This window comes from Pinus tabuliformis, chromosome 3_2 (assembly GCF_031772625.1).
Source record: "Pinus tabuliformis cultivar Carrire ecotype Pingquan chromosome 3_2, CPIR1, whole genome shotgun sequence".
Lineage (NCBI taxonomy): Eukaryota > Viridiplantae > Streptophyta > Pinopsida > Pinales > Pinaceae > Pinus > Pinus tabuliformis.
Window position 1 is genome coordinate 170726341 of NC_142302.1, and position 27165 is coordinate 170753505.

Consider the following 27165-nt stretch of genomic DNA (forward strand, 5'->3'; position numbering starts at 1 on the left):
GATGTGGCCCTAGCATTTGAGGAAAAGCAGGAGAAGTGGAAGAAGAAAGATCTCTCCAAGATCAAGTGCTTCCACTGTGGAGAGATGGGTCATTATGCGACCCAATGCCCAAGGAAGAAGAGTAAGGGAGAGTCTTCTGAGACTAAGGCAACGCCAGCACGGGCAGAGAAGGAAGTTTTAACAAACGATGATTGTGCCATGAGTGCACATGCACCACTTGAGCGGAAGTGGGGAGACATCAAACTGTAGTGAAGCGGACTATAGGCGATGAGGGGCAGGATCCTTGAGGTACCCAGCCTCTTGGATTAGACCTTGCTACGGGAGCCTCGATGAGGAGTAGCAGGACTGGCTGAGTGGGTAGAGACGAATGCGGATGGAGCGACAGACAGAGCAACAGTGCAGGAGTCCCGAGATAGCGCAAAGCTAGCAGGCTGCAACAGTGCAAGAGGCACAAGAGTGTCGCAACAGTGCAGGACGGCACAGAGAGGTGTACAACGGTGCGAAATGCAGGAGAGTTGTTGCAGCAGCGCAGAGGTTAGAGAGGGAGCACTTGTCAATAACAGAGGGAGCTTCAACCTCACTAGGTGTTTCTAGCCCAACAGGGAGGTCAATTGGAGGATCAGTTACTTACTTCTCAGTAACTGAGTTGCAATGCAACAGTGGGTAGCACAATGCAACATGATGAGAGGAGGTGCAGTGCAGATGCAGTGTTGGGAGAAAGGACCAGCAGTAGCACGGATGTAGAGGGAGTTGTCATACAAATGCAGCAGTGGCAGTGGCAGAACCATGGGCAGCAGTACAAGAGGCAGCAGTGCAGAGGATGGTGGGCAGGAAGGCCTAGCATCAGCACAGGTACTGATGCAGGATGATCAGAGTAATACCTAGTGAGGAGTATTGCTAGAGCACAGTCCTCGCTAAGAGGGAGTGTTGATTTGGGGTAGCATCGGATGTGCTCTAGCCACGAAATTTGGTGGATAGGTTGGGGCACATGAGATCTCCAATACCCAGAAAGGGTTTTGGCAGATTCTAAACAGATCAGGAGATATTAAAATAATTAAAAATTTTAATGGAGTCCCCAAGTCTAAACTTAGGGAAATTAAAATATTAATGTGTATTAATATGAAGTTGTGTTAGAGTGGTCCAAAAGACATGGATCAAGCTAGATATAATCTTAGCCGTAGATTAGGGACTTAATCTTAGCCGTTGAGATATCAACAGGAAATGTATAAGAAGAGGCCTGAGGGTCACTTGGAAAACACACCAGATGATCAGCGATTCTATTCTCTGGAGCGGGTTTGCTAAGAGAGATAGAATCAGTGATCGGGAGAGCAGCTGGGAGCATTGAGTACAGAGAAACAGAGAAGGCAGAGATTGTGCCGGGAGAGCAACGCAGCAGCCAAGGAGAGTGACGCAAAGCCAGCAAGGGCTCACGCAGAGGCAGCCAAGTGTTGCGCAGAGCACCAGAGAGGCCAACGTGTCTAACACAAAGGCCCAGAAAGCTAACGCAGGGCCTCTTGGTCTGGCGCAGGCCAAGAAAGGCTAACGCAGGGCTAGCGTGGGACAAAGAGGGGCTGACGCAGTCCAGATTGGGTAGACGTTGGGGTTGCAAGAGCAGTTTTGTGTTGAGGAACTGCCAAAAGGATTTTCAGGGGTTTCAGCCAAGAGATTTCTCTCAAACTGTGAGGTATAACTGCTAAGGAAATTCTCTGTTAGGTAGTCCAGTTTCGGCACCCAGATTGTACTCTAATATTGCTTAATAAGAAAACCCTCAAATAGCTGCATCGATTTTCCCGCATTGGATTTTTCCGGGAACATTGGTCCAAAAATAATGGTGTCATGTGGTGTGTTTGTTCTTGTTTCTTTTAGTTGTTGATCTATAATATGTTGAGCATGCATTGGTGTTTATTTTCAGTACTTACTTTGTAAATAACTTGTTAATGAAAAAAAAACAAGTAGGTAGGAATAAATCAGAAAAATGCATGAAGGGTTTCTAACTAAGGAAAATTAGAAACTTCAACAGACACTAGGTTGACTCATATACATTAATATATGCTCAAGAAGAGCTCTTTAACATTTTTTTTTACTCTTTGACTTTCCTATAGCACTTCAACACATGCTAGACCTATGCAATGAGCAAGAAACTCATTTTATAATTTAAAAAATAATATTTCTTTTCTTTTACAAGCACAAAGATCAAAATTACATTTATGAAGACTGAACCTAGTTACACTTTCTTCAACAGGCCGAAATTCTGCTACTCGAGGTTGAAGTTTTGAAGCTAGGAAGTCGAATTTCTAGATTGTTGTTGGATTGACGCTATTGGACAAGAACAGACTATTGAAGGTTGTTGAATCATTTTGGAACGCTAAGTTGGTGGAGGAGGAAGGTCTATTGGTCTAAGGTCTTGGTCCATCTCATTTTGAATTACTAAAGGAATAGTTCTTTAACTGGGTTTTCCCCTATACAGGGGTTTTAGCCCTAGTTGAGTGCCTACATCTGGTGTCCTTGATCTTTGTGTTTTGGTTTTGGACCTTGGTAATTGCTTGATCAACAAAGATAAAAGAAAACATAAGAAAGTTAATAAGAATATAAAGACATCACAAGTAATTATCAACATAAAGAAAATATTTCTACATTTTGTTTTTCTAACATGGTTTCAAAGCCAAGGTGAAGAAGGAAGAACAAGGCAGGTTGAAGATCTATTGAAGAAAGGGGGATCAAGGTCTACTATCTACAAGAACTATGTCAAGCTCAATGTAGGCAGAAAACAAACTAGAAGGAGCCTCTAACTACAGGGCTTGATAAAAGAGGATAGATCTTATTCTCGAAAAGAACAAAGTTTTGAATCTTGTTCAAGAAAAAATCAAGAAGCCTACAGATGAATCAAGTGAAGCAGAGAAAGAAAAGTTTAGAGAAACAGAAATATTCGGTATGAAACTAATAGTGGATGGAATAAAGGACAACCTCATCCCATACATATCCAACATAGATTCCGCTCAAGAAATGTATGAGGCTCTTTCCAAACTATTCACAATCAAGAACATTGGTCAAATAACAAGTCTCAAGAATGAATTAAGGACTATTAAGATGACAAAAGACGACACTGTATCATCCTACTTTATAAGGATATCTAGAATTAGAGATGAACTCCAAGCAATAGATGAAGTTGTTCCAAAAAAGGAGCTCGTAATTACTGCTCTTATAGGACTACCAAAATCTTGGAGTGCCTTTGCATCAGGACTTAACAGTTGGAAGGATACACCAACATTTGAGCAAATGTGGAATGCATGCAGTCAAGAAGAAGCTCAAGTATCGCTAGTAAACGACAAGGAGGAGGATGAAGAAGAAACCATCTCTAATGCCTATTTTGTTCATCACAAGAAGGGAACCTTAAAGAAGTTCAAAGGACCAAAGAAGAAAGTTGACCTATCAAAGATTGAATGTTATAATTGCCATAAGATGGGTCATTATAAAAGTCACTATCCTGAGAGACCAAGGAATAGGAAGAGAGAATGAGAACATGTGAATGTTGTAGATGGAGGTCCACCAAAGAAGGACAAAGCAGAAGAATCTGAAGTCAAAGACTTATTTGCTAGGGACTCTTAGGGACCAATCCTTTGCATATCCTTCTATTTTAAGTTTTGCAATTTTTTCCCTTGTGTTTTTATTTCTAGAATTTATAGGTCTAACATGTCATGTTAGAACATTTTTTAATTATTTCGATAAGTTATAGGTACCCCTCAAGATTGCATTAAGAGGGAGCCCTCACCATTTTACCAAAGATAAGAATCTTGTTTTGTGTCTCCTCTTTTATGTTTGGTTTCTCTCTCATATAAAAATGTGTTTGTATTGTAAGCTAATAATCTTTCTTTATATTTTCCTTATTTAGGAAAGCTTGTTGAATGCTCAAAGGTTATGGAGGAGACCTCAAAAGATAGACTTGAAACATGGAAGAAGTTTTGTTGCAAAGAAAAGCTCTTCAAGAATTGGTGTCCTACGAGGTTTGTTAAGGAACAACTCAAGGTATGTCTTAGACTATAAACTTTGTTATAAAGTTCTCTTCATGTAAAAGGTATGATCATTCTTCTTTTAAATTTTTCTTTACATTACTAACATCACTATGTCTAGGGTTTTGAATCACAAGGATTCTTGTTAGGGTGATTAATCATTAGATTGAATCTACCCTCATTACATTATCATTCTTGTGGAAACCTAGAAAGGTACACTATAAAACGCTAACCTAAGGGTATGTCAATATTATGAAACCCTAGTCTACTTAGGGTTGTTGATGAAATCTAGAAATCCTATTATTTTGATGTTTAGGATTTTGGTATTGTTATGATAGAAACCCCAACCCTTTAGGGTTTGTTGTTAATGTCTAAACCATATATCTTTAGGGTTTGATAAATTAGGGTTTATAAGCTAAAACCCTTGTGATAGTTGTAGTAAGATCCTAGGTGTATGTTTGTCTATCTAATCAAAACCCTAGCCTGGTCAAAATTGTTGTATATCTAACTTTAATGTATTGATGTTTGTGTCTTGGTTTTACTTAGTAGATATTGTTATGATATGTTGGTGCATGATTATGAAATCCTAGTTATGTATATGTGAATATGTTTATTGATACTCATGTTTTAGTCTGTGAAATCTAGGGTTTGTAAGAAAGCCTTAGTAGAGATTGATATTCTAGTATATAATGATATTTTTTCCGATATGATTTAGTTTTGATAGTAAAATTTGGGGTCTGTAACAAATCCTAGCAGAGTCTAAAATTGTTGAAACCTTAAATGCATAGTAGAATTATCATTTGAATGAATTATTGACATCTAAGGCTTTGTGTCTCGGAGATGGAATCTAGGGTTTGCAATAAATCATGGTAGAATCTGCCATATATCTTTGATAGTAATATTGAGTCCAGGGATATAATGAGACTTATATCTTGATTAAGTTGCTTCAAATCTTTATGATGTAGTCTAGGGTTTATAACAAAACCCTAATAAGAGGTTGAAATCTAGAATGTGTCTCTTGTTGATTATACACCTAACTAGGTTTAGGTATTTGATGTCTAAAGTATTTGATTTCTTTTGATGCTTCCATTATATTGACATAATTGTGATATAGCTAACTTCATGCTTTTCTATATGTATTTTGCTTGTACTTGCTATTCAAGTTTTTGCAGGTACATAATCTTCAAGATCATGAAGAAGCTCGTATGATATTAATAAGCATGATGAAGGAGGATGATGATCAAGATGACCTTGACGAAGTCGTGAAAGGTTGAAGATTCTCCAATGTTATAGAAAAAGAAAATTGTTGATCTGCCTAAAGTTAAGAGGGGGCATGGTTAGAAGAAAGAAAAAAAGGTACATCTCCCCAATTGAGAGGGATGGCATATTATGATAGTCATGATGGATACCTTGTAGAAGAAATCGGAGAATGAATAGATCTGAAATGTATTGAGGATGTCTTGGTGTTGCTGAAGAAATGAAAGAAGAAAAGTTTTTGACAATTTGTATAGATTGAGGACCCCGAAGGTTTGTGTTTACTTATATGTATATTTGAAAGTTTATTGTTGATTGGGGTTTTTGTTTGAACAGGTAAATCTCTCCATAAAAGAAAGACGAACACTTGGGAAGCATGCTTGGAAAAATGGATATATCTAGTTTATTAGGGAGAGATGAAGCATCTAATGGCAGATGCTTGGAAGGACATCTAGCCGGCCTATGTGTTGATGTCTAGATCCCAAAGAGGGAGGGTGGCGTTGGTCATGGAGCTCCAACCTTGGATATGCACCAAGATCCCTGGGTTGATGGTTAGCAAGTAAGCCTTATAGTACCTAGAGTAGTTGTAAGCTTGAGTCCATCTTAGTCCCACCCGGATACAATACCCTGCTCAGGCATCTAGTCTGCAGCGTTGAGTGTGCTAGAACTCTTTGTAGTTCATTTTGGAGATCTTCCATGTACCTCTATATATATTTGTAGTTATTAATCCCTCCCTAGTTAAGAGGGAGTGTTGAAGATTGTAACTAGATTCGGTCTTCATAATTGTATTTTAGTTATGATGTAATGTATTTATCAAAAGAAAGAAAAAGAAAATTTATTATTAAAGAAATTGACTTATTAAAGCATGGGTTTCATGCTTGGGTCATTTGTTTATAGGTTAAAGCCTCCATTGCAGGCTTCTAGGGTTTATGTCAAGTGTCCTTGTCCATGTCATAATGTAAAGAACCCTTCTTGGGTTGTCAAGAAAGAAATTTATTTTCATGTAAATTAGGTATTCTAGGCCTCCTCCACCAAATCGGCCTCAAACTGGACAAGTCGGCCTAAACTCAGGCACAAAAACTACTATATAAAGGCAGCAACTCGACCTCATTTGAAGCACTCACTCACCAAGTTAGATCTGCAATTGTTGGGGCAGTAAAAGGTGCAAAATTCATGGAAGAAGGTGAAATAGGCTAGCAAAGGACAAGGAGGTTCATCTCAAACATATGAAGTCAAAATTCTCTTTCTCTCTCTCACACATGTGAAGCCTGCTAAGCGGCTGGAAGGGTCGAAACTTTTGTTATGTTGCTGGGCCGAAATTCTGCTGCTAGAGGTCGAACTTCTGAAGCTGGGAAGTCGAATTTCTGGATTGTTGTTGGGTTGAAGCTGTTGAACAAGAACAAACTATTGAAGGTTGTTGAATCATTTTGGAAGGTTGACTTGGTGGAGGAGGAGGTTCTATTGGTCTAAGGTCTTGATCCATCTCATTTTGAATTACTGAAGGAAGAGTTCTTTCACTGGGCTTTCCCCTATATAGGGGTTTTAACCCTGGCTGAGTGCCTACATCGAGTGTCCTTGATCTTTTTGTTTCAGTTTTGGTAATTGCTTGATGAACAAAGACAAAAGAAAACATAAGAAAGTTAATAAGAATATAAAGACATCACAAGTAATTATCAACATAAAGATAATCTTTCTTCCTTTCCGATTTTCTCACAAGACCTAGGGTTTGAAGGGTTTCACTCTTCCAAGTGTGACATCCAGCCTAATTGAGCATTTCCGCTAGGGTTTTGAGGTAGATCTAGGCCTAGGAAGGCAAGATCTAGCCCTTGGACCCCCTCCAAGCTCAACGTCTAGCCAAGAAGGGTTGATGTTGGCCTTCGGGAAGCAAATTTCGGCATTTTTATGGTGGTCAAATTCATTGGAAGCCTCTGTAGTCACAAGCAAGGCCATTAGGCCTAGTGGTTTTCCCTCTAACCCTCTTTGCCTCAGTCACTTGAATTCTGAAGCATTTTATGACAGCAGTGTATTCTAGGCCTAAACACACCTAAAATAGTCCTAATCTCATTAATCATTCACTTAGGGCATTAAAAATTAATCTTGTGGTTAAATTAATTGCATATAAGTGACACTTGAAGGACTATTGGGTAAATTCAAGATCTCATATGTTTGCTAAAGCCATCAAAAATCATCTAAAACAGTGATAAAAACACATAACAGTGGCATAATAAGTAGATTGCAGTCATATTTTCTCATTGGCATATCATTTGCACTCATTGGGCTTGCACTTCTTGGCATCTCTTATCATTTTGGAGGACTGTCATAAAAACCAAAGGTCTGATATAAACATAGCAGTGGTGTCAAAAAGTAGTGGACAGTCATCTAATTTCATTGGGCATTCAATCCTAGCATATTGAGCATCATGAATAAGTGTTTTCTTGTGTAGTTGGGTGTTTTTCTTACTGTTGTCATCATTATCTTCTTGGCTGCCATCTCATTGCATCCATTGTATTTTGGCATACATTTCATTCTTGCATAAGCATGCTGCATATCACTGTTTGCATTTTCATTGACATAAGTGCTCTAAAAGGCTAATTGAATTGATAACATTGGCTTGTTGCTCTAAGGAATAATATTGTGGACTAATGTTCTCTTTCTCTCATTGATAGCTAGCATTATTGTGACATTGGTCTTTAAAGTATCTCTACTTGTCATTGATATCACATTGCTAAAGAAGTGGATAATTGGATAATTGATTATATTGTTTCTTGTGGAATTACTAACTTGTTGCAAGTGAGCTTCATATCTAAAGTTTATAATCTTGCAAATAAAGTCACTCTTAAAAGCACTTAATTGGTAATGAAAATCATGATAAGAGTAATCTTAAGGTAATCTAAAGAATTGCTAATTGTGTTTGAAGATCATCTAATTGGCATTGCTGAAAGAAGCATGGATTTACTTTCATTTCATGAGTAATTGTCCATTGTGATCTTGATAACATTTTCTAGCGCCATCTATTTGGTTTATCGACCACTTTCTTGTGGTGAAGATTGTCATTGTGCATTGTTAAGTACTTCATTGTTTTATATCGTTGTAATTTGTCTCTAAGTACTTAAGACCTTTAACAATCTCATCTCATGTAATCACTCATATTTTGCACTTGCATTCTAGGATTACCCTTGGACAAATTAATTTACCTCCAAGCATAAGTTTGGTTGATAGAGAGATAGGACCACCTTTCTCACCCAACTTGCAAAGCCTAGACCCTCTTTTGTGGTTAACACGATGACCTTGCAGTGGTCAGAGCCACAATCTCTGCAGCGCCGGAGGCATCGGGTGGTTAGAACCCCAGGGGAGGTATCATTAATATAGCCTTTGCTATCTTCCCCTGAGTTTCTCTCTCACAACCTACACTAGAGACTAGTTTCAAAACAGTTGAGAGGAAGGATTAATTTAGATAGGCATCTAATTTAAAATAAACCAAGATCTTGCATTTCACTTAGTTTTAGGTGTTGCATTTCATATAGGATAGTGAAGCATCCTAAAGCAGTAACTATTTATCCAGTAGCTTGGTATATAATTCACATTAAGCAAGTATTTTGACTCTATTAAGGCACTAGAGTTTCAAACTAAGTTGCACTGAAACAGATACGGGAACGGATACGGATACGGGGTTTGAAACGGATACGACAAATTTTAAAAATATGAGGATACGATACGGCAAGGAAACGACATGCATATATATAATATATATATATATATATAATATATATATATATATATATATATATATATATATATATATATATATATATTTCATATTACCATTCATCTTTTAGAATCTAGAATCTAAAATCTATATCTAAAAATGCATAGTCATCGTCATGAATTCAACATAAACAAATCATCATCATCAATTCAGCATAAAAATTGTCATCATCATTAGTGATTATTATAACATTCAACATATTATCATCATCATTAATAATGTAATCAGAAATGCAAAAGCGTTTGTGCTTTCGGGTCCAACTCCTTCAAAGAATGTGTCATGCATGGCAGATGATATCTATCTTCCTTGCATGACAATTAAAAGGCCCATGGGATCATTGGGATATTCCATCAAGACCTATCTGAACATTTCAATCTTCTCAATGTCAGCTTGGTCTTGTGACTATACGCAGGCACAAGATTGGCTAGAGAAGATTTGTTATATTGGAGGGATTTATGAAATCAAAAGCAAAATCAATGACAATTAACAAAACCTTAACCAAAATGAAAATTAATCGCTCAAATAAATCTCTTTACGAAAACATTCATCAAACCCCTTTATTTGCATTTTTGAACATCTATCTTTTTCTTAGTAAGAATTTTTGATAAATATATGGAGTGTTGTTGTTTCTAAAGATTTAGAAAAGATTTTATGAGACTCTGTTTATAGTGAGTTTATTTGCAAATCTGATTTCTTCATTTTTTTTATTTATTTATGGCTATGCAAATTTTCAAGCTTTTTAACATTTTAAGGGTGGATTCTGATCACAATTTTCGTGGATCCGTTTTACCGGAAACGGATCCAAAAAAATTTAAATCCCTTGGAAACGTATCCAATTCCAAATCTAAAGTTTCCGATTTTTTGAAACGGCACAAAAACGTTTTTACAGTGTTTCGGACAAGAATCGTATCCGTTTATGTATCGGAAACGGGGATCCGCGTTTCTGGGAAATTCTTCAGGAGTTTCCGGTAACTTAGGTTTCAAAGTAATCTAATTTTATCACCAAACTTGTTAAATTACCTAAGTTGCTAGGCCATTCAGTTGTGTCTCCCGAACTTGTCGGTTGTCGACAAGTCTTTCATCTTCACATTTCATAGGAACTACCCCCCATAGCGTGTTGTTGGGAGGCAGCTAGAATGGAGAGGGCAGGGATCAGATTGACACCCTCCAAAATGAGCGTTGTCGCATCTTGCTTGTACAATTTGAGCGACAGCAAGACTCTATGTAGTATGTACGTGAGTTCTTTTATGTTATGCTAATGAATTTTGTAATAATGTGTATTTATAAATATCATATTCCCATATTTTTAAAAATACCACTTTTATGAAATAAGGACCTTATAACTCCTATCAGTGACTTAAGCTTTAAGGTACAATTTTTTACTCTACAGGTGTAAACAGTGGTCCTCCCCGTCGTTTTATCAATACAATCAACCAGTTCATTACTGTTTAGCATATACATTATTCTACACTACTCATATTCAGTGATTCACAGATGCCATACACCCCTAGGTCACAGGTGTACAGGTGCCCCCACTCTTTTCCTTGTTTTTGGGTCTTTAATTCTGTTTTCTGTTTTGGTTATCTCCATAATTACAACCGTAATTTATTTTGAGCATTGAAATCTAGGAGAATCATTTGGCAAAAATGTAAAGTTGCCAGAAAAGTATGACTAGAGTGGATAGATTTAGAATCACCAGAACTCTCCTAGAATATAAGACTTTCCACATATTCCCATGGTTTTGTACAAAAAATTTGCAAATATTAATGAAATTCTCCTGTTTTTATTTTTTTTTAAATGACAGATGCTTTCAGTAGAATATAGCGACTAATGAAGTTGGTCACACTCAAAATCCAAAAGAATCTTTGAACCATCCACTAGAGTCAATAAAGAATGGCAAACTTTTCAAGCTGTACAAAGCATATGAGACTGAGAAAAATAATCCAACTAGAACATAGTGAGGCATGGGAATATTAGAAATACCTCCACATACAACTTCCTTATTTGTGAGCCCTTGTGTTCATCCATACCCTATCACAGAACACAGCAACCATCACTAGAAGCTGTTAATACATATTCAAGGCAAAAGTTTCTGCACTATTCAACTTGATAAAATATCATGCCAGTCCCTTGAAATAAAATGAAAAGAATAAACGCAGCACCTCAATATACTGATCATAAAGGTCACAAAGCCGATCCTCTGTTGCAGTATCCCATTTACAACGTCCACTTGAAGCTCCTTTCTCGACAGAAGATGGTAACCCCTGAAAATCATCTGAAGAACCTTCTTGTTGTTCTGTTCCCTAGTTTAGTAGTACAAATACACAATCTTCAGTATTCAACCATCAAGCCAATGTCAAAGTTCAAACACACATATAAAATCCATATTGTTCTTCATATTTTACTGCTATACAAAGACATCAAAGCTCCAACCAAATAGGACCTAGGTTCTACCGAAATAAGCATTCAAGTAGGAAAAGTTTGACAAACAAATATAATCTGGGGAGAACTTATCACAAAAACCATATTCATTACCTGTCTAGCTTGATATTCACCTCAGAAGTTTCATTCTAGAAAACCATTACCATATGTTATTTTGAAGACTGGTTAAGTGCTAACTGCTAACTACTAGATGTCAAGCATGCTGATTAATCCAAAATTTTGGAATGGCAATGAACACTAGAAAGAAAAAATTTATAGAACACAAATACACAAAAGCATTCATAGACAACAGCAAACAAAATTACGATCCAATCCTGCATACAGTGGCCTACTGTGTCTATTCTGCATAGAAATTTCAATTAGGTCGAGCCATAAATTAGATGTTGATTTACATTCAAAAAATTGATTTCCAAGCTGCATCCTGGACAAAACTTGGAGCAAACTTCAAGTGAAAAAAGGAATGGGGGAGATACGATGATTTCCAATATACCTTGGACTTCAAAGAGGATACTCGCATTTTGACCATTTCAGTCACCTCTCTTTTGATATCTTGAAGCTTGCTCTCCTTCTCTTGCTTAGCTGATTTTCCTAGTTCAATCATTTCTTTCAGGTTCCTCTGTACAGAAACAGTATCTATTATCATATTAACTGTAGCCAAATCAATAGCTAAAAAGTTACATCAACTTAGGCTGCTACATTTCAACCTGATTACCAAGATAAAAATTAAACTTAAGTATTCAAACATAAAAGTAGAATTCACTGAGTGTATATATAACATTTTGTAAACTGGTCAGTGTATCACATAGACAGCATTGAGAAACCAGGATTTAACCATGCATCCATGAACTTGTCGCAATAAACAACAAAAAATGTAAAGTATGAATGCACATACAGCACTGAATAAAAACCACAGGGAATAACAGACTCAATAAAACTTCCACATCAATTGATCATATTCTAAGAAAAACATAAGAGTCCATCCCCTTCCACGATGGGAGCATTCAGATGGTGAACAGACAGGTGAGCATCCCTAATTTACATGAAATTAGCTAAGTCACCTAACACGGGGACACAGGACATGCAGGACACGCAAATTCGAGAGTCTGACAAGGGGCACGTAGAGCCCCCCCCGGAACAGGACACGTAGGACACGTTTTATATATATATATATATATATATATATAATTCTAAATTGATATTTCATAACTACACAAATTGTCATGATGATACAAATTCAGACATACATCTAGATTCCACATTGTAAGTTTGTAACATTATGCATACAAATACAATCGTGACAGATTCATCAATGATCCAATACGAGAAAGAAAAGAGATTAACAATAAACTGCAATTTTATCTTGAAGTCATCAAAATCAAAATGTGTTACATAGGTACCGAGTCCTGAGGACTTACGACTAGGAATGCCAATGACAAATAGAAATAGCAAATACAAAACAACTACAAGGTAGTAGGTAGCTCATCAATCATCATCATCAAAATCAGCATCATTGTTACAGTTGTTGTCGCTCAGATTGTACAGGTACTGCGACAACGACTCAGGTCGGGGGTTGTCACTCTGATCCCTGACCTCTCCATTCTAGATGTCCCCCAACAGCAAACTACGAGGGGTAGTCCCTATGGAAATGTGAAAATGGACAACAAGTTGATAACCAACGAGTCCGAGAGACACGACTAAGTGGCCTAACTACTTGGTTAATTTTAACAAGTTTTAAGGATTAGATTAAATTCAAATGTGAGACCAGTGCCTTATGGAGTCAACTTCTTGCTTATTGTCAATTAGAGACCAAGTAACCTGATGGACAATCGCTACTTAGATGCTTCACTAACCTGTATGCTAAGCAAATCTTAAGACCTAGGTGTGATGCAAAAATCTTGGTTACTTTTAGTTATATGCCTATTCTAAATATGACCTTCCTCTTAACTGTTTTGGAACCAATCTTTAGAGTAGGTTGCAGAATGGAAGCCAACGGGAAGCAAGCAAAGGCTTGATTAACACTACCTCCCCCTGTGTTCCAACCACCCGATGTCTCCGACGCTGCAGAAATTGTGGCTCTGACAACTGCAAGGTCACCGTGTTATGTTGAATCCATCAAGCTAAATTGAGAAGGGGTGGCCCTAGATGTCTATCAACCAATCTTATGCTTGCAAGTAATTTAATTAATGCAACTAACTTAGAATGATATGCAAGAACTATTAGTGATTTCTTAGGTTAAGATTGTTTAATGTTTTAAGTACTTTAGCTATGATTAATCTTCAACTATAATGATAAGTACTTATTAATGGAAATTAAGAGACAATCCTTGACCACAAGAGAATGTGCCAAGATACAAGTGCCAACAAGATATCAAGATGTGCCCAACAAGATAAATAATTTACCAATACACTCAAGATATCAACAACCAATAAACCCAAAGTAACAATTAGAGCACTTATCTATTTAGAACACTTAGGCAATGATTACTAGGCAATAAAACCAATGTTCTTTGGTCAAATTAGGAAATTCCAATGACCATTCAACTTAAGAGATGTTCAATTAAAACAAGAAGGCTTAAGAATCCTTAGATCATAAAGTGCCAATGTAAAGTTATCATTCAACAAGAGGTATTAGCGATGAAACAAGAATGATAGTTATACCAAGGCTCTTATACCAATTAGAATGATGAAGACCACTAGATCTCAAAAGACAAGTGATGTAAAACATGATGCTCAACAAGATATTCTTGAAATTTAAGTTAAGTGCTTTTAGAGAGTGATCTTAGTGCACATTTTGAAGCTTTTAGGTAACTCACAACAAATATGTTAGTGTACCAAACCAATAGTAACCTGCCTCAATGTAAAGAATGTAATTTAAATAAGTATTATCAACAGAGCAACAATAATGAAATTTTTCTATGCCACTTGTGTTCAATACACAATTTACCAATTCAAGAAGCAGTGAGTTACTTAATGCCAATATGATAGGAAATATTTACAACTAACAACAGAGAAAACTAAAATTTGTTCTGCCCAAGAAATGTAAACCATATGCAAGATGAACCAAGGAATAGATGCCTTTAACAATGCCACTGCTATTTTATATCAGACCTTAATATGCAGCCCTAAAAGGAGAATGTGACAATCATGAAACAAGCTCGCCATGTACACCCAAATTGTATGAATGATTTATGAATGTGCTACATAGCTTTTGATGCCAATTTCGTTAAAATTTTTGCCACTGATATGTAATGTTCAGATGCTGCAAATATGAGACCGAGAGGGCTTTGAGACTTAGAGAAGCAAACCAATGGCCCTAGGCCAAGTAGAGCACTTGCCCAAAACCTATTCAATAGATGGGCCGCCTGCAAAACACAACAAGCTTGCTACAGATCTCTGCTACACACCCAATGTTAGATCAGCAATTAAATGATCACCCACAGCGAGGTCAAAAGAGGCTAAGAGGGCCAAGAAGAGACAGCGGCAAAAGGAGGCCTTTAGGCCTGGGGAGAGAGGGCTGCTGAGGTAAGGAAGAGGCCTTTCAGGCCACCGGCAGCAAGATAAGAGTCTGAGGGTTCCACGTCAGGGGTAAGGAGGGTTGCCTGACGGGGAGTGAAGAGAAAAGGAAGGGAAGACGAGGGCTAGGAGGAGGAGAGGAAGCTCACAAAGGCAGGCCGAAAGGAAATAAAGGGACAGCAGAGGAGAAAAGGAAGAGGAAAGATGGCAGGGGAGAGGGCCTAATGCCCTGCAGCCTAACAAGGCCACTAAGGCCTGCAGCAGGCCAGAAGGACGATGATAGAGGGCAGTGGAGGAGGTCGAGGCCTAAGGCAGGCCTGCGGCTAGGGTTATATGGCAGGAAAGGTCCACAGCTAAGCAAGAGAGGCAGATGCCTAGCCTAAAGACCTAAAAAAATTACAAACCCTTGCCAAAACTTTAGATTTGCTTGAGATCTTCAATGGTTGCCCAAAAATCCTTGATGTTGGCTCTGCAAAAAAAATTTAGAGGCTAGATCTTACCCTCAAGGGCCTAGATCTAGCTCTAATCCAGCAATTTTCCTTTGATCTCACCTGCATAAATGAATTTACAATAGCCCAAAACCCCAATACATACAAAAATTTAAAATCCCAAAACTCCAAAAAGCCCCATCTACAAAACAAGGGTTAGAAAATAAAATATATTTACAAAATCTACAAGTGTACAATTCTTAGAAGAATTTTTGAGAATAACTTTTTTCTAAATTTTGACAATGGCTAAATGTATTTCGAAAGATAAATGTCAAACCACAACCTTAGCAAAGTTAGAAAACCATATAAAATATTCAGGATCCAAACATAGTCAGCCTGTGCCCACAGTCTATGAACTTGGAGCCCAAGGGTTGGGGAACGTGCAAACACTATATATTTTCTCAAGAATAAACCATTAGAACAATAATGAATCGGATCACCAAAGATAAGCCCAAAACTTACAAATAGAATGTTCTTATCATCTACAATGAAATAACGATTAAAAAAAATAAATAAAAAATTAAAGCACAATATAGTTATGCCCGTACCCAGCTCATACCACAAATCAGTGGAAAAGAGACACCATGAACTACACCCCAAAGTCTTTTATTATGATTATCAAAACATTCCCAGCAGGACAGTAGCTTCACACCAGCTTTACAAAGTTACATTAGCTAAAGATTCATTCGCTTGAGACACAAATGACCTCTAATCTAAGTCACTTGACACAGGGATTCGGGACACGTAGGATTCGCGATTCGTGGTGTCGGATTCGGACACGCTGACCCCCCAGAATAGGACACGTTAGGACACGTTATATATTATTTTATTTTAAAAAAAAATATATATATATATATATATTAAAAATTAGATATTATCATATTTCTTACACAAATTTTAATTAGTGATACAAATTTATTGATTTCAAACATAGATCTTCATCTATAGCTATTAGCATGCATAGTACATATAAAATTCAAATAAATGTCAGTGGTACTGGCCACATAAATGATAAATCTATTAAAAATTTAAATCATGATTCATAATTCATAACTGAAAGACAACTTACAACTACAAGATAGTAAGACAAACACACTGACAACTGTAGTTTTCTCATTAAGTCATCAAATCAAAATGTGTTACATAGGTAGTGTTGGTGCAATGCCAATGGCAAATAGAAATAGAAAATATAAAACACCTACAGGTATACAAGCCTTAAGGCATCAATCAGCATCAGAATCAACATCACTGTCCCCATCATCATGGTCCCCACTGCTCTCCTCTGCATCCTCCTCCTCCCCTGTATCCATAGTCGCCTCTACAGCTGGTGTGGAGGTTGACCCCTCTAAGTCATCAAATCTAACAGGCTCTAGCATTGGATAATTGAGATCCATGTTGGCCAATGCCAACTCAACACTGGTGTCCAGACCCATATCATCAGGAACAGTGTTACTTGGGAGCGGGAGCGAAAGCGGGAAGCGGGAGCGAAAACGAGAGCGGAAGCGACATTTTCAAAAGCTCCTGGTTTGGTGCTCTTGATTAAATACGAGTTCCATACCCTAATACATGACAAAATTCAATGGAAACATTGCAATCCCCCAATCCTAAAATCCTGAAAAACTGATAAGTCTGCTGGATATTCAATGAAATCTAAAATTCTACTTTCTGCATATGAAATCCGATGAGGCTGGAACCACTCTCAAACATCCCGAGTCATTTCATGGTAATGTTAAAAATTTAAGTAAAAGGATGAAAACGAAAATTAAGGAGAATGTCACTTTTACTTTAAGAATTTAACATTACCATGAATAGCATATCAATACTAGGGCCTAGACTTAATCATGAAGCTGCCAAAATGCTTGCCAAATGAAAATATGCGTGGCTGTAATGACCGAATGCGGCCTTTTCATACCCGCGCAAGTCACTTTTTGAGCCTAGCGAGTCCTGGAAAACAGGACACGATTCCCAAAATCATGACAGGACCTCGGATTCAACGTGTCGGAAAAGGACACGACGTGTCATATGATTTGGACACGAATCCAGACCGAATCGTGTCAGATTCGCTGGATTCGGGATTCGTAGGGGGTTTAGGACGAATCTGGTTACTTACCCTCTAATTTATAGAAAAATCCTCCAAGTGGAAAATAATGGTTAGTTGACTTGATCCCCATCAAAATAATATTGGCGGCTTGAAAATCTTTGATGATTTTTTAATCTCTACTGTCAAAATAATTATTTTTGAGGAATTTCCGAACTTCTCATTAAACTCGTTTTTTATTAGCTCGAAAATAATTATTTTGAGCTAATTTCCTCAAAAAATTGACTTGGACTTGACCACCAAGGCCCAATGGACGATTTTTTCTTCAAATTTCCAATATTCCCTAGGTAGAGCACCTCCAAAAATTAATTTCTTTAAGACCCACAAATTTTTCCACTTGGAAAATTTAATTTCTCTAACATTTAATGTTTTTACTCTAATTAATTAATTTTCTAGCTTAGAAATAATTTTATTTTTGCCAGAAAAATTAATTAATTGACACTTGAGGGGATTAATTTTTTTCCACCCTCAAATATTTTAGCCATGGTATCTAAGTACGAGGGACCATGCACTAAAATATTTTTTTACATAAGATTTTACAAAAGTCAACCCATAAAGGGAGCATACCAGTTCGTTATAGACCCTCAAAATACACACCCAATTCTGCGACACAATATGATCTAGTAGACCAAGTGACTTGTAATAAAATAATTTAGCCAATTAACTTAAATTATTCCCAAATCACTTTTAAAAAAGTCTCAACTAGAACACTAGGATTCACCTAAAACTTTGATGATAAATTCCACCTTAGCTTTGGGGTGAGGCTGGAGGGAAAAACTTTGTCGATCATCCGTGTTTAGAAACACAGATAACTCAGTGAGACGAAAAACCTCTTAGGATGAAATTTGTCGCCAAAATAATAGGCTTACCTAGGTTGTTACACACATACACAGTCTTACTAGCATCCTAAGTCACCTGACACGGGGATTCGAGATTCGTAGGATACGGGAATTTGAGTGTCAAATTCGGACACGTTGACCACCCGGAACAGGACACGTAGGATTCATTATATATTATTTTATTAAATAAAAAAAAAATATATATATATATATATATATATATATTATAAATTAGATAGTTCTTACACAAATTCTAATTAATGATACAAATTCATTGATTTCAAACATAGATCTTCATCTATAGCATGCATAGTACATACAAAATTCAAATACATGTCAGTGGTCACATAAATCATGATTCATAAATGAAAGACAACTTACAACTACAAGTCAGTAAGATAAAAACACTAACAACTGTAGTTTTCTCATTAAGTCATCAAATCAAAATGTGTTACATAGGTAGTGCTGGTGCAATGCCAATGGCAAATACAAATAGAAAATATAAAACAACTACAGGTATACAAGCCTCAAGGCAATAGGTAGCCCATGACTCATGAGTCATCAATCCTCATAGTCGTCATCAGAATCAACATCGATGTCCTCATCATCATCATCACCACTGCTCTCCTCTGGATCCTCCTCCTCCCCTGTATCCATAGTCGCCTCTGCATCTGTTGGTGTGGAGGATGACCCCTCTAAAATATCACCGTCATCAAATCTAACAGGCTCTAGCACTGGATCATTGAGATCCATGTTGGCCAATGCCAACTCAACACTGTTGTCCAGACCCATATCATTAGGAAAGACATCCCACATCTTTGTCTTTCCCCTCAACCACTCTTCCCTCTGCCTGTAAATAAGACGAAGGTTGGTGTGCACATACACCATTGTCTCTGCCCTGGACTACTCAAGCCTGCTCTTCTTCACACTATACAAATTCCTATATGTGCTCCAATTCCTCTCGCAACAAGAGGATGAAGTCACCTGAGAGAGGAGCCTCATGGATAACTACTGAAGAGGAGGGCTTGTTGCCCCATGATTTGCCCACCAAGAATAGGGCTTCTTAGCCCCCTGTCTCTAATCACATCATATCCTGCAAATCGACCAGTGCCAGTGGAAAACTCTGCAAAGGCATCCTCCACCTCATCAAGCAATGCTCTATCCTGAAAAACCCGCTTGAATGCATCTTTCCTCCCCTATGAGATTTCACCATCCATGTGAGGAGGGAATCTACAGGAAGGTCCACCATTCAGCGACTCATGGTTGTAGTATTTTGGGTTCAATGAGTGAGCCAAGCAACGTAAAGGTGTATAATTCTTGTCCCATCTGCTGACAAGAATATCTTGTATAGTACCACAGAAGGCCTCTGGTGATGTCTCATACTCAGGACACTCACTCTGTAGAATAATGCTCCTCACAGACCCAATCATAGAATCCCATCCCTCGTAAACCTCTCCTAGGATGGGTTTGTCTGTATCTGCAAATCGAAAGAAAGAAATGACAAGGTCCATGATCTGAATAATTAGATCTACCCTCTCCCACCAAGCATCATCTAGCACTGTGTCCTTCACTCTTTTAGAGGCTACTTGATCTGTTTTATCCAAAAAGACCAAAACTCAGAAATAACCATGGCCCCAAGAACAGTCTTGACCTCCCTCAACCTCTTCAACATCATGAATGAAGAGGAAAACCGTGTATCAGCAATCTTCAACAATGATAGATTGTTGTACTCCTTGTAGATAGTGAGGGCATTTGTATGATTTTGCACAAAGTTACGGATATGTCATGCATCCTCAATAATGTTAACATTCCAAAGAAGCAATGGATTTCAGTGGTAAGTTCAATGAATGGACAATGCAAGGTGTCCAAAACACTTGTGGATATTTAGCTTCCACAATCATGCCAGCAGCCTTGCAAACAGGTACATTATCTGTAATGGTTTGCACACAAGAATCAACACCTACATCTTCAATAAATTTAATAAATAACTCACCAATAAACTGTGCATCCTTGTATTCTCCAAGTGTATCCACTGCTTTCAAGAAAACTGGACCATTCAAGGAAGACACCATGAAGTTGATGATTAGGTGTCGTTTTGGATCTATCCATCCATTAGAAACAATGCTAACCCCAGATGTTGGCCATGATGCTACAACAAGCTCAAGCATTTTTTGCACCCCTTTTTTGACTTCGTCAACAATGTGGTTCTAAGCTTCTCTTAACCAAGAAGCACATACCATGATGGAGACTCGTGAGTTAGAGCTCAACACATCTCAATAAATAGAGGTGAGCATGCAACATTAAATGATATGATGTGTTGATAGAAAAAGAAGGCATTGGTGAGATCAATCTCTTCCCATTTCTCTTTCTAAAAAATCTTGTCCATTGGACCAAGTGTAATTGTTCTTCTTTTTGCTGCTTGTCCCCCAATAGAACTCTCAAATGGAAATTTGGTGGTGCCTTTCCTCAAAAATGGAAGGGGGTCTTCATTCTTGGTTTTTCTTGATTTTGCAACCACATTTTCCATACCAACAATGGACTCATTTTCCATTTCTTTCCTCTTTTGTAAAGGAACAGTTTTACAAGCTCCAATTCCACAACCTGATAAAGCCAACAAATGGCCTTTCACATGGTAATATGTGCTTTTGAAAGAAATGTGACAAAAGTTACATCTCCATTGCACATTGCCTCCTCCCTTCCCCTTGGTGCTTGTTCCATCCTCTCTTGTGACATATTTCCACAAGGGATAGTTCTCAATGTTGTCTTTAGGTCCTCCTCTTCCCTCAACATTACTTGCAGCAGACTCTGATGATATTGGGGGAGGAGGGGCATCTCCAATGGAGACATTCTTCCCCTTCCTTTGCCCCCTAACTGTTGCCTTTGATTGAGCCATGAATACTGTTAAAAAAAATAAACAAAACATGCAAAAATTTGTAAAAAAAAATCATATACAAATTGTTGTAATAGAAATGCAAAAAAATAGAGATGAAATGCAGTTACCTGGTGTTTGAATCTCTTTGTCGAACGCTCCACACCCTTAGCTCCTTGCCCACAGCTCAAAGTATGCAAAACTGAAAGAGAAATATGGTGAAAAACATAAGGAACAACGCCTTTTTTATGCGCACGGGTTTCAATTTAGGGGATTCGAATCCCAGAATCGAGACACGTTGTGTCCTAACGGGATTCGTACGAATCCCGTTACGACACGACGTGTCCCCTTCTGGGATTCGAACCCCCAACAAATCATGTCCGATTCGCAGGATTCGGACACGTGGCCCCTGTATAACGAATCTGGTTACTTAGCTAGCATCATTTACATTACAAATTTGCGGAATGGGTTTATAATTACTCAAAAAGTTATTGGTTGATGAACGTGATCTTTAAAAAAAAAATGGCACAACTACTTCCTTGGAACTTTGACAAAATGTGTGCAACAACGGTCACCACTACTCTCCTCTACATCCTCCTCCTTTGTATATGTTGACCACTAAAGTTGCACCTGAAAAAATTTTGATGAGTCCATGCCCGAGGATATGTCAGAGGCTTCATGTACCATCAGAGTTCATCATCTCATCAAAGTTTTTCAACTCTACTTCTTCTCATCTTCTTTTGTTGTACTCAGATTCCACAAGCCCTGCAGGGATGATGTAAAGTGATGCTAGTATGATGAGTTTGAGTCATGTAACAGGCCTATGTAACTTGAGACCTTGTCATCAAGTGAGTTTACTCTGGGAGGTTTTTCACTTGGTTAATTATTATATCCTTATGGGACTTAATAATTAATTGAGTTTTTTCCTCCAAGCATAACCCCAAAGCCGGAGTACGGCTTGAAGGTGAGGGCTTGGGTGAGTGCTAATGTCTAGGGTCATTGTATATTACCATACTAGATCACACAAAAAAAATCGTGGAATTTGATTAGGTCTAGGGATAATTTTTTAAATTTCCTGCAAAGCAGAGAAATTTGAATAAAATCTGAATGTAATATGTAATAAGTGATGTCTAGAGAAGTTGTATGGGGTATGTGTGCTTAAAATTACACCTCTCACCCTCAACTTTCTACTATGACACACTTTGAGGGGTAAAAAATAAGTTTTGCACCCTCAAAACCCTTTTTTCCTAAGTTTTGTGGAAAATGCGGCAATAAATTAGCTCAGCAATTAAACCTAAGTTGCACAAAACGGGGAAACAGGTACGAGTTTCCGAAACAGGCACGGGTACAAAACGTGACCCCCCCCAGATTTTGGAAACGGGGAAATGCAATATATATATATATATATATACAGACACGGGTACGAAACGTGACCCCCCCAAATTTTGGAAACAGGGAAATGCAATATATATATATATATATATATGTTAGGACATTTAAGAAATATGTGCAATCATAAAACATACATGATACATTCTAATTTATTACATTAAATTGTCAATTGTCAATGCATAACTATAAGTATCTAAATTTTCATCAAATTTACTCATGAATGATCACATAATGAAAATAGCAACATCCAAAATCAACCACAAGAAATTTCTAATTTCTTGTCTCGTGCTTGATTGGGAGTCTCCTCCTACATAGTCGAACGACCTTATTGCTCTTGATTAAATACAAGTTTCATACCCTAGTACCCTACATGCTCTTGATTATTGGGAGTCTCCCCTGCATAGAGGGCTTGGTTCTCTTGATTAAATACAAGTTCCATACCCTAGTACATAACAAAATCCAATGGAAACATTGCAATTCCCCCAATCCTGAAATCTTGAAAAACAGTTAAGTCTGCTGGATTTTGAGTGAGATCTAAAATTCTACTTTCTCCATATGAAATCCAATGAGGGTGAAACCACTCTCAAACATCCTGAGTCATTTCATGGTAATGTTAAAAATTTAAGTAAAAGGATGAAAATGAAAAATAAAGGAGAATGTCACTTTTACTTTAAAAATTTTAAATTACCATGAACTGCATATCAACACTAGGGCCATAGGCTTGAACATTAGGTTGCCCCACTCAAAAAAATCCTCTTTTTTATAACTTGAGAGGCATTTAGAAGCATCCAGAAGATATTTTAGTCGCCCAATAAAAAATTAGAAGTGGAAAAATAAAATTAAAAAAATAAAAGAAAACGTCAAATGTTAACTGGAAACTCCGTCCTACGGCCTGGAAACTCGTTTCCGGCCGTACTAGCCACGTTTCCCCAGCATGAAATGGGCCAGTACGGTCGGAAACGAGTTTCCAGGCCGTATGGTACGAGTTTCCTTGTTTTCGTTCATTTCCGGCTGGAAAATGACTCTTTTCCGGCTGGAAACGAACCCCTAGCCAACATTTCCTGCAACGTAGAATTAAACAAATGGAGAAAAATAAATATCCACACATACTCAAATGATGTAGATATGAGGTGGAAATTCATCTAAGGGTCAAAGTTGAGTTACCAAGTGATGTGGACTCCACATAAGCCACAAATTAAGAAAATCAAGTTTTTTTTGGAGAAGACAACGAGTTCTAGTGGCAAGATCCACAATTTGAGGAAGTTAACTCGAGCTTCAATGAGATATCATGAGTCAACTTGAGATTGGATTAGAGTTTATTTGAGTGAGGTAGAGAGTGGTCTCCTACCACTCCATTTCACTCTTCCATGTGTCTTTTCATCTAATTCAAGCTCCCTCATTAAGGATTGCATGGGCCTCTAAGAGAGAAATCAAGTTGCCACTTGGAATTCGAATTTGCATGAAGGGGTCTTGGGATTTTCACCTATTTCTCATGGGATTGTCAACATTTGCCTTGGGATTGGCTCACAAGCTTCTATATAAGTGAGCATTGGTCTCTCACTATGCAGATCAATTGTTTACTAGCTATGGTGCTTGCGGAAGTGCTGCTATTTTGTATACTTTTCAAGAGCTTTCATAAGAAGACTTTGGGGGTCGATTCATGGGTGTTCTTCCTTTAGAGCATGGTGCATTGTGAGCTATTGGTATAATCTTTTATATGCTTTGAATCATTTTATTTTCATATATTCTTGTAATCTTGCTAGTGCAAAGCTATCTTGTGTTAGCATTTGATTTGAAGATAGGCTCTAGATATTGAAAGTTCTAGTTTATTTTCAAATAAATTTCTAGAAGTTTCAATTCATTGTTTGTTTATATAAATCTATATGGACTAATGTTTGATTTGCGTATTGTAGAAGATTTTTTGTTGAATCAAGCATGAAGAGAAGTCTTTGGAAAACCAACCCACTCTTGGAGCACTTTCAAATGAACTCATTTGTTATTTGGATTCACTTAGTTCATCTTACATAAGTGTCTTGCAGGGATTTGTTTGGTCATAGTTTGTATACAAATAGTTATTTTAAAAAATTTAAATCTTTGAAATAGTGTTTAATTGATTCATGTTAGCTATTTGAGAGCTTTTCTAAACTAAACCAAGTGATGGGGTTCACTCCCATCACTAGATTCGGTTACTTTTTATTTATTTGTTTTCATATTCTCTCTACACTAATTTGTTTCTTGATCTTGTAGCCCATAGGTAGAGTGTTGGTGATAAAAGAATCAAGGAAGGATCACATAAATTCTAACACTTTTTTTTGAGGAGGTCATATACCAAAAGGAAGGTTGCTATTTGGGCAAAGTCGTGGGATTTTGAGGAGGATTGGCTCCTTGTTTTGTGCAACATTTCATTCACCTTTGGAGGCCAAGCCTTGGGGCATCGAAAGACATTTAATTCTTCCAATTTTGAGATCTTTCTCATTGTACTCACTTCATTTCCTAAATTGGACTTTCAATAAGGAGATCTAGAGCTTGAGAAGCCTCATATATTGTAAAGACTCATCCGGAAGATTTACTTGAGACCTCTTGAAGGTTCTTCGTCTTGTAACATCTCATAAAAGCTTAATTTTCCTTGTGGGAGCTTGGGTCTTCACCCAAGGCATCATTTTCTCCTTTGTTCAAAAGAAAGAACATGTGGGTGGTTTGATTTTGAGCTTGTTTTCTTAGTTTTTTTAATCTTACATGCCTTAAAATTAACACAATATCACCTTCACAAGCTAATTTTCTGAATTTTCTTTTGTTACTTATTTTAATGCTTTGCCATTCCAAGTTTAGCTTTCAAGCACAATTCTAAATCTTACTTTTGGAAGCAATTTATTTTATGCAAGGCATCTCATTTCAAGTAGCAAAGTTGATTTAGTTACTCTAACAATTTGCTTCATGTTGGCCTCACAATAGGCTCATTGTTTACATGCTCATTTATTTTAAGTTATTTGTTCATTTTGCAAGCATATAAATTTCAAGCTTCATTGCTTTAGTTGGTTATTGGTTTATCATTTGTTAGAGAAATTATTTTGAGCAACTTACAACCTTGTATGTTCATGAAGCTTATGTATGTTGCATTATCTTAAGCAACTATCCAAGTTATCTTTTTTTAGCACATTTCCATTTTCTTGAGGCAAAGCATTTAGTAATCTTACTTAATTCATGTGCAAGCTAATTTCCTTTTCCAATTGATTCTACATTTTGCAATTTATTTTGAGCACTATTTCCACTATATTGAAAGCATTGCAAATCTCTATTTGGAAAACTTACTTGCATATCATATTAGGCATTTTAAATTAGTTGCATCTTAACTTAATTTACCTCCAAGCATAAGCTTCGTTGAAAGACGTTTTTAGGGACCCTTTTCTTTCATCAACTTGAGGAACATTGACCCTCTTATGTGGTTAACACGGTGACCTTGCAGTCATCAGAGCCACAGTCTCTGCAGAGTTGGAGGCAGAAGGGGTGTTGGGTATGTTGAAAAATCTAAGGCATTTAGAAATTACAATGATTCTTCTAATGCATGATAATAATTTGTGAAGTATTTATACAATTTATCTTAGCTTGATGTTTCCTTCATTATTAGTGTGTATATGTTAGCTTCATCAAACTACTATCAAAACAAAAGAGACAAAAACACAAATATTTGGCTTTCTGCCAGGGCCAAAACCTCTCCCTCTTGGAGAGGAAAACCCACGCAAAATTCTTCTTATAGAGATTCCATTGATGAATACCAAGACCATGACCCTTGACACATTCTGCCTCTCCAAGACCAAGACATCAATCCTCTTTCTTGGACACTGTAGAGGTCAACATGACTGTTGCATCAATGAAGCCATCACTTTGTTGCATTGCTGAGATTTTGCTTCTTCATTAAGTCACTGAGGTCTTCGCTGTGACTAATACTATGATGACTAATTCATCATATCTCCATCACCATAGTCTAGATGAGATCATATACCAAGATTGTATTTCATGATCAGGGCCCTAAGGATAATTGAGGGATCACTGTAATCCTCCTTATGCCAAGACTATGAGTCTTACATCTATCAAGATTGTGATAACGTTATGGATCCTTACCATTTCTCTTGATTTCGAGACTATAGTTGTTACTATTCACCGAGACTGTTTCTTCTTATCACTGTGATATTGTACATTGCAATAAGATGAAAATGATTATGACTGGGTCTTTTATCTCATCAAAACTATAGCCAAGTATATCACTGCTCTGGGGTCTGAGTAGAGTATAGATACACCGAGATTATTAATCCAAGCTTCATGCTACTACTATGTCCTAATCCGCAGTCCTCTCTCCTTCATCCATCCGAGATCTACTACTCTATCCATTCGAGTTCCATCTTGACTATACCTACAGGTATGTCGAGAGCAAGATCTAGTTCAGAACCTATGTCAATGTTGCGTCCTCATCAAAGACAATCCATACATCCGAGATCTATCC

The 27165-nt window shown here is 37.3% G+C and overlaps 1 protein-coding gene across 1 annotated transcript in view; it reads right to left on the reverse strand.

Annotated features, from left to right (window-relative positions):
• LOC149180338 (uncharacterized) overlaps window positions 1-27165 on the reverse strand; it is a 262468-nt gene that overhangs the window by 82898 nt on the left and 152405 nt on the right. The window contains exons 7-9 of the mRNA XM_089413854.1: window positions 11960-12085; window positions 11190-11330; window positions 11011-11058 (exon numbers count right to left, since the gene is read on the reverse strand). Coding sequence (XP_089269980.1) covers window positions 11011-11058; window positions 11190-11330; window positions 11960-12085 — 315 coding nt within the window. The remainder of the gene's footprint in view (window positions 1-11010; window positions 11059-11189; window positions 11331-11959; window positions 12086-27165) is intronic.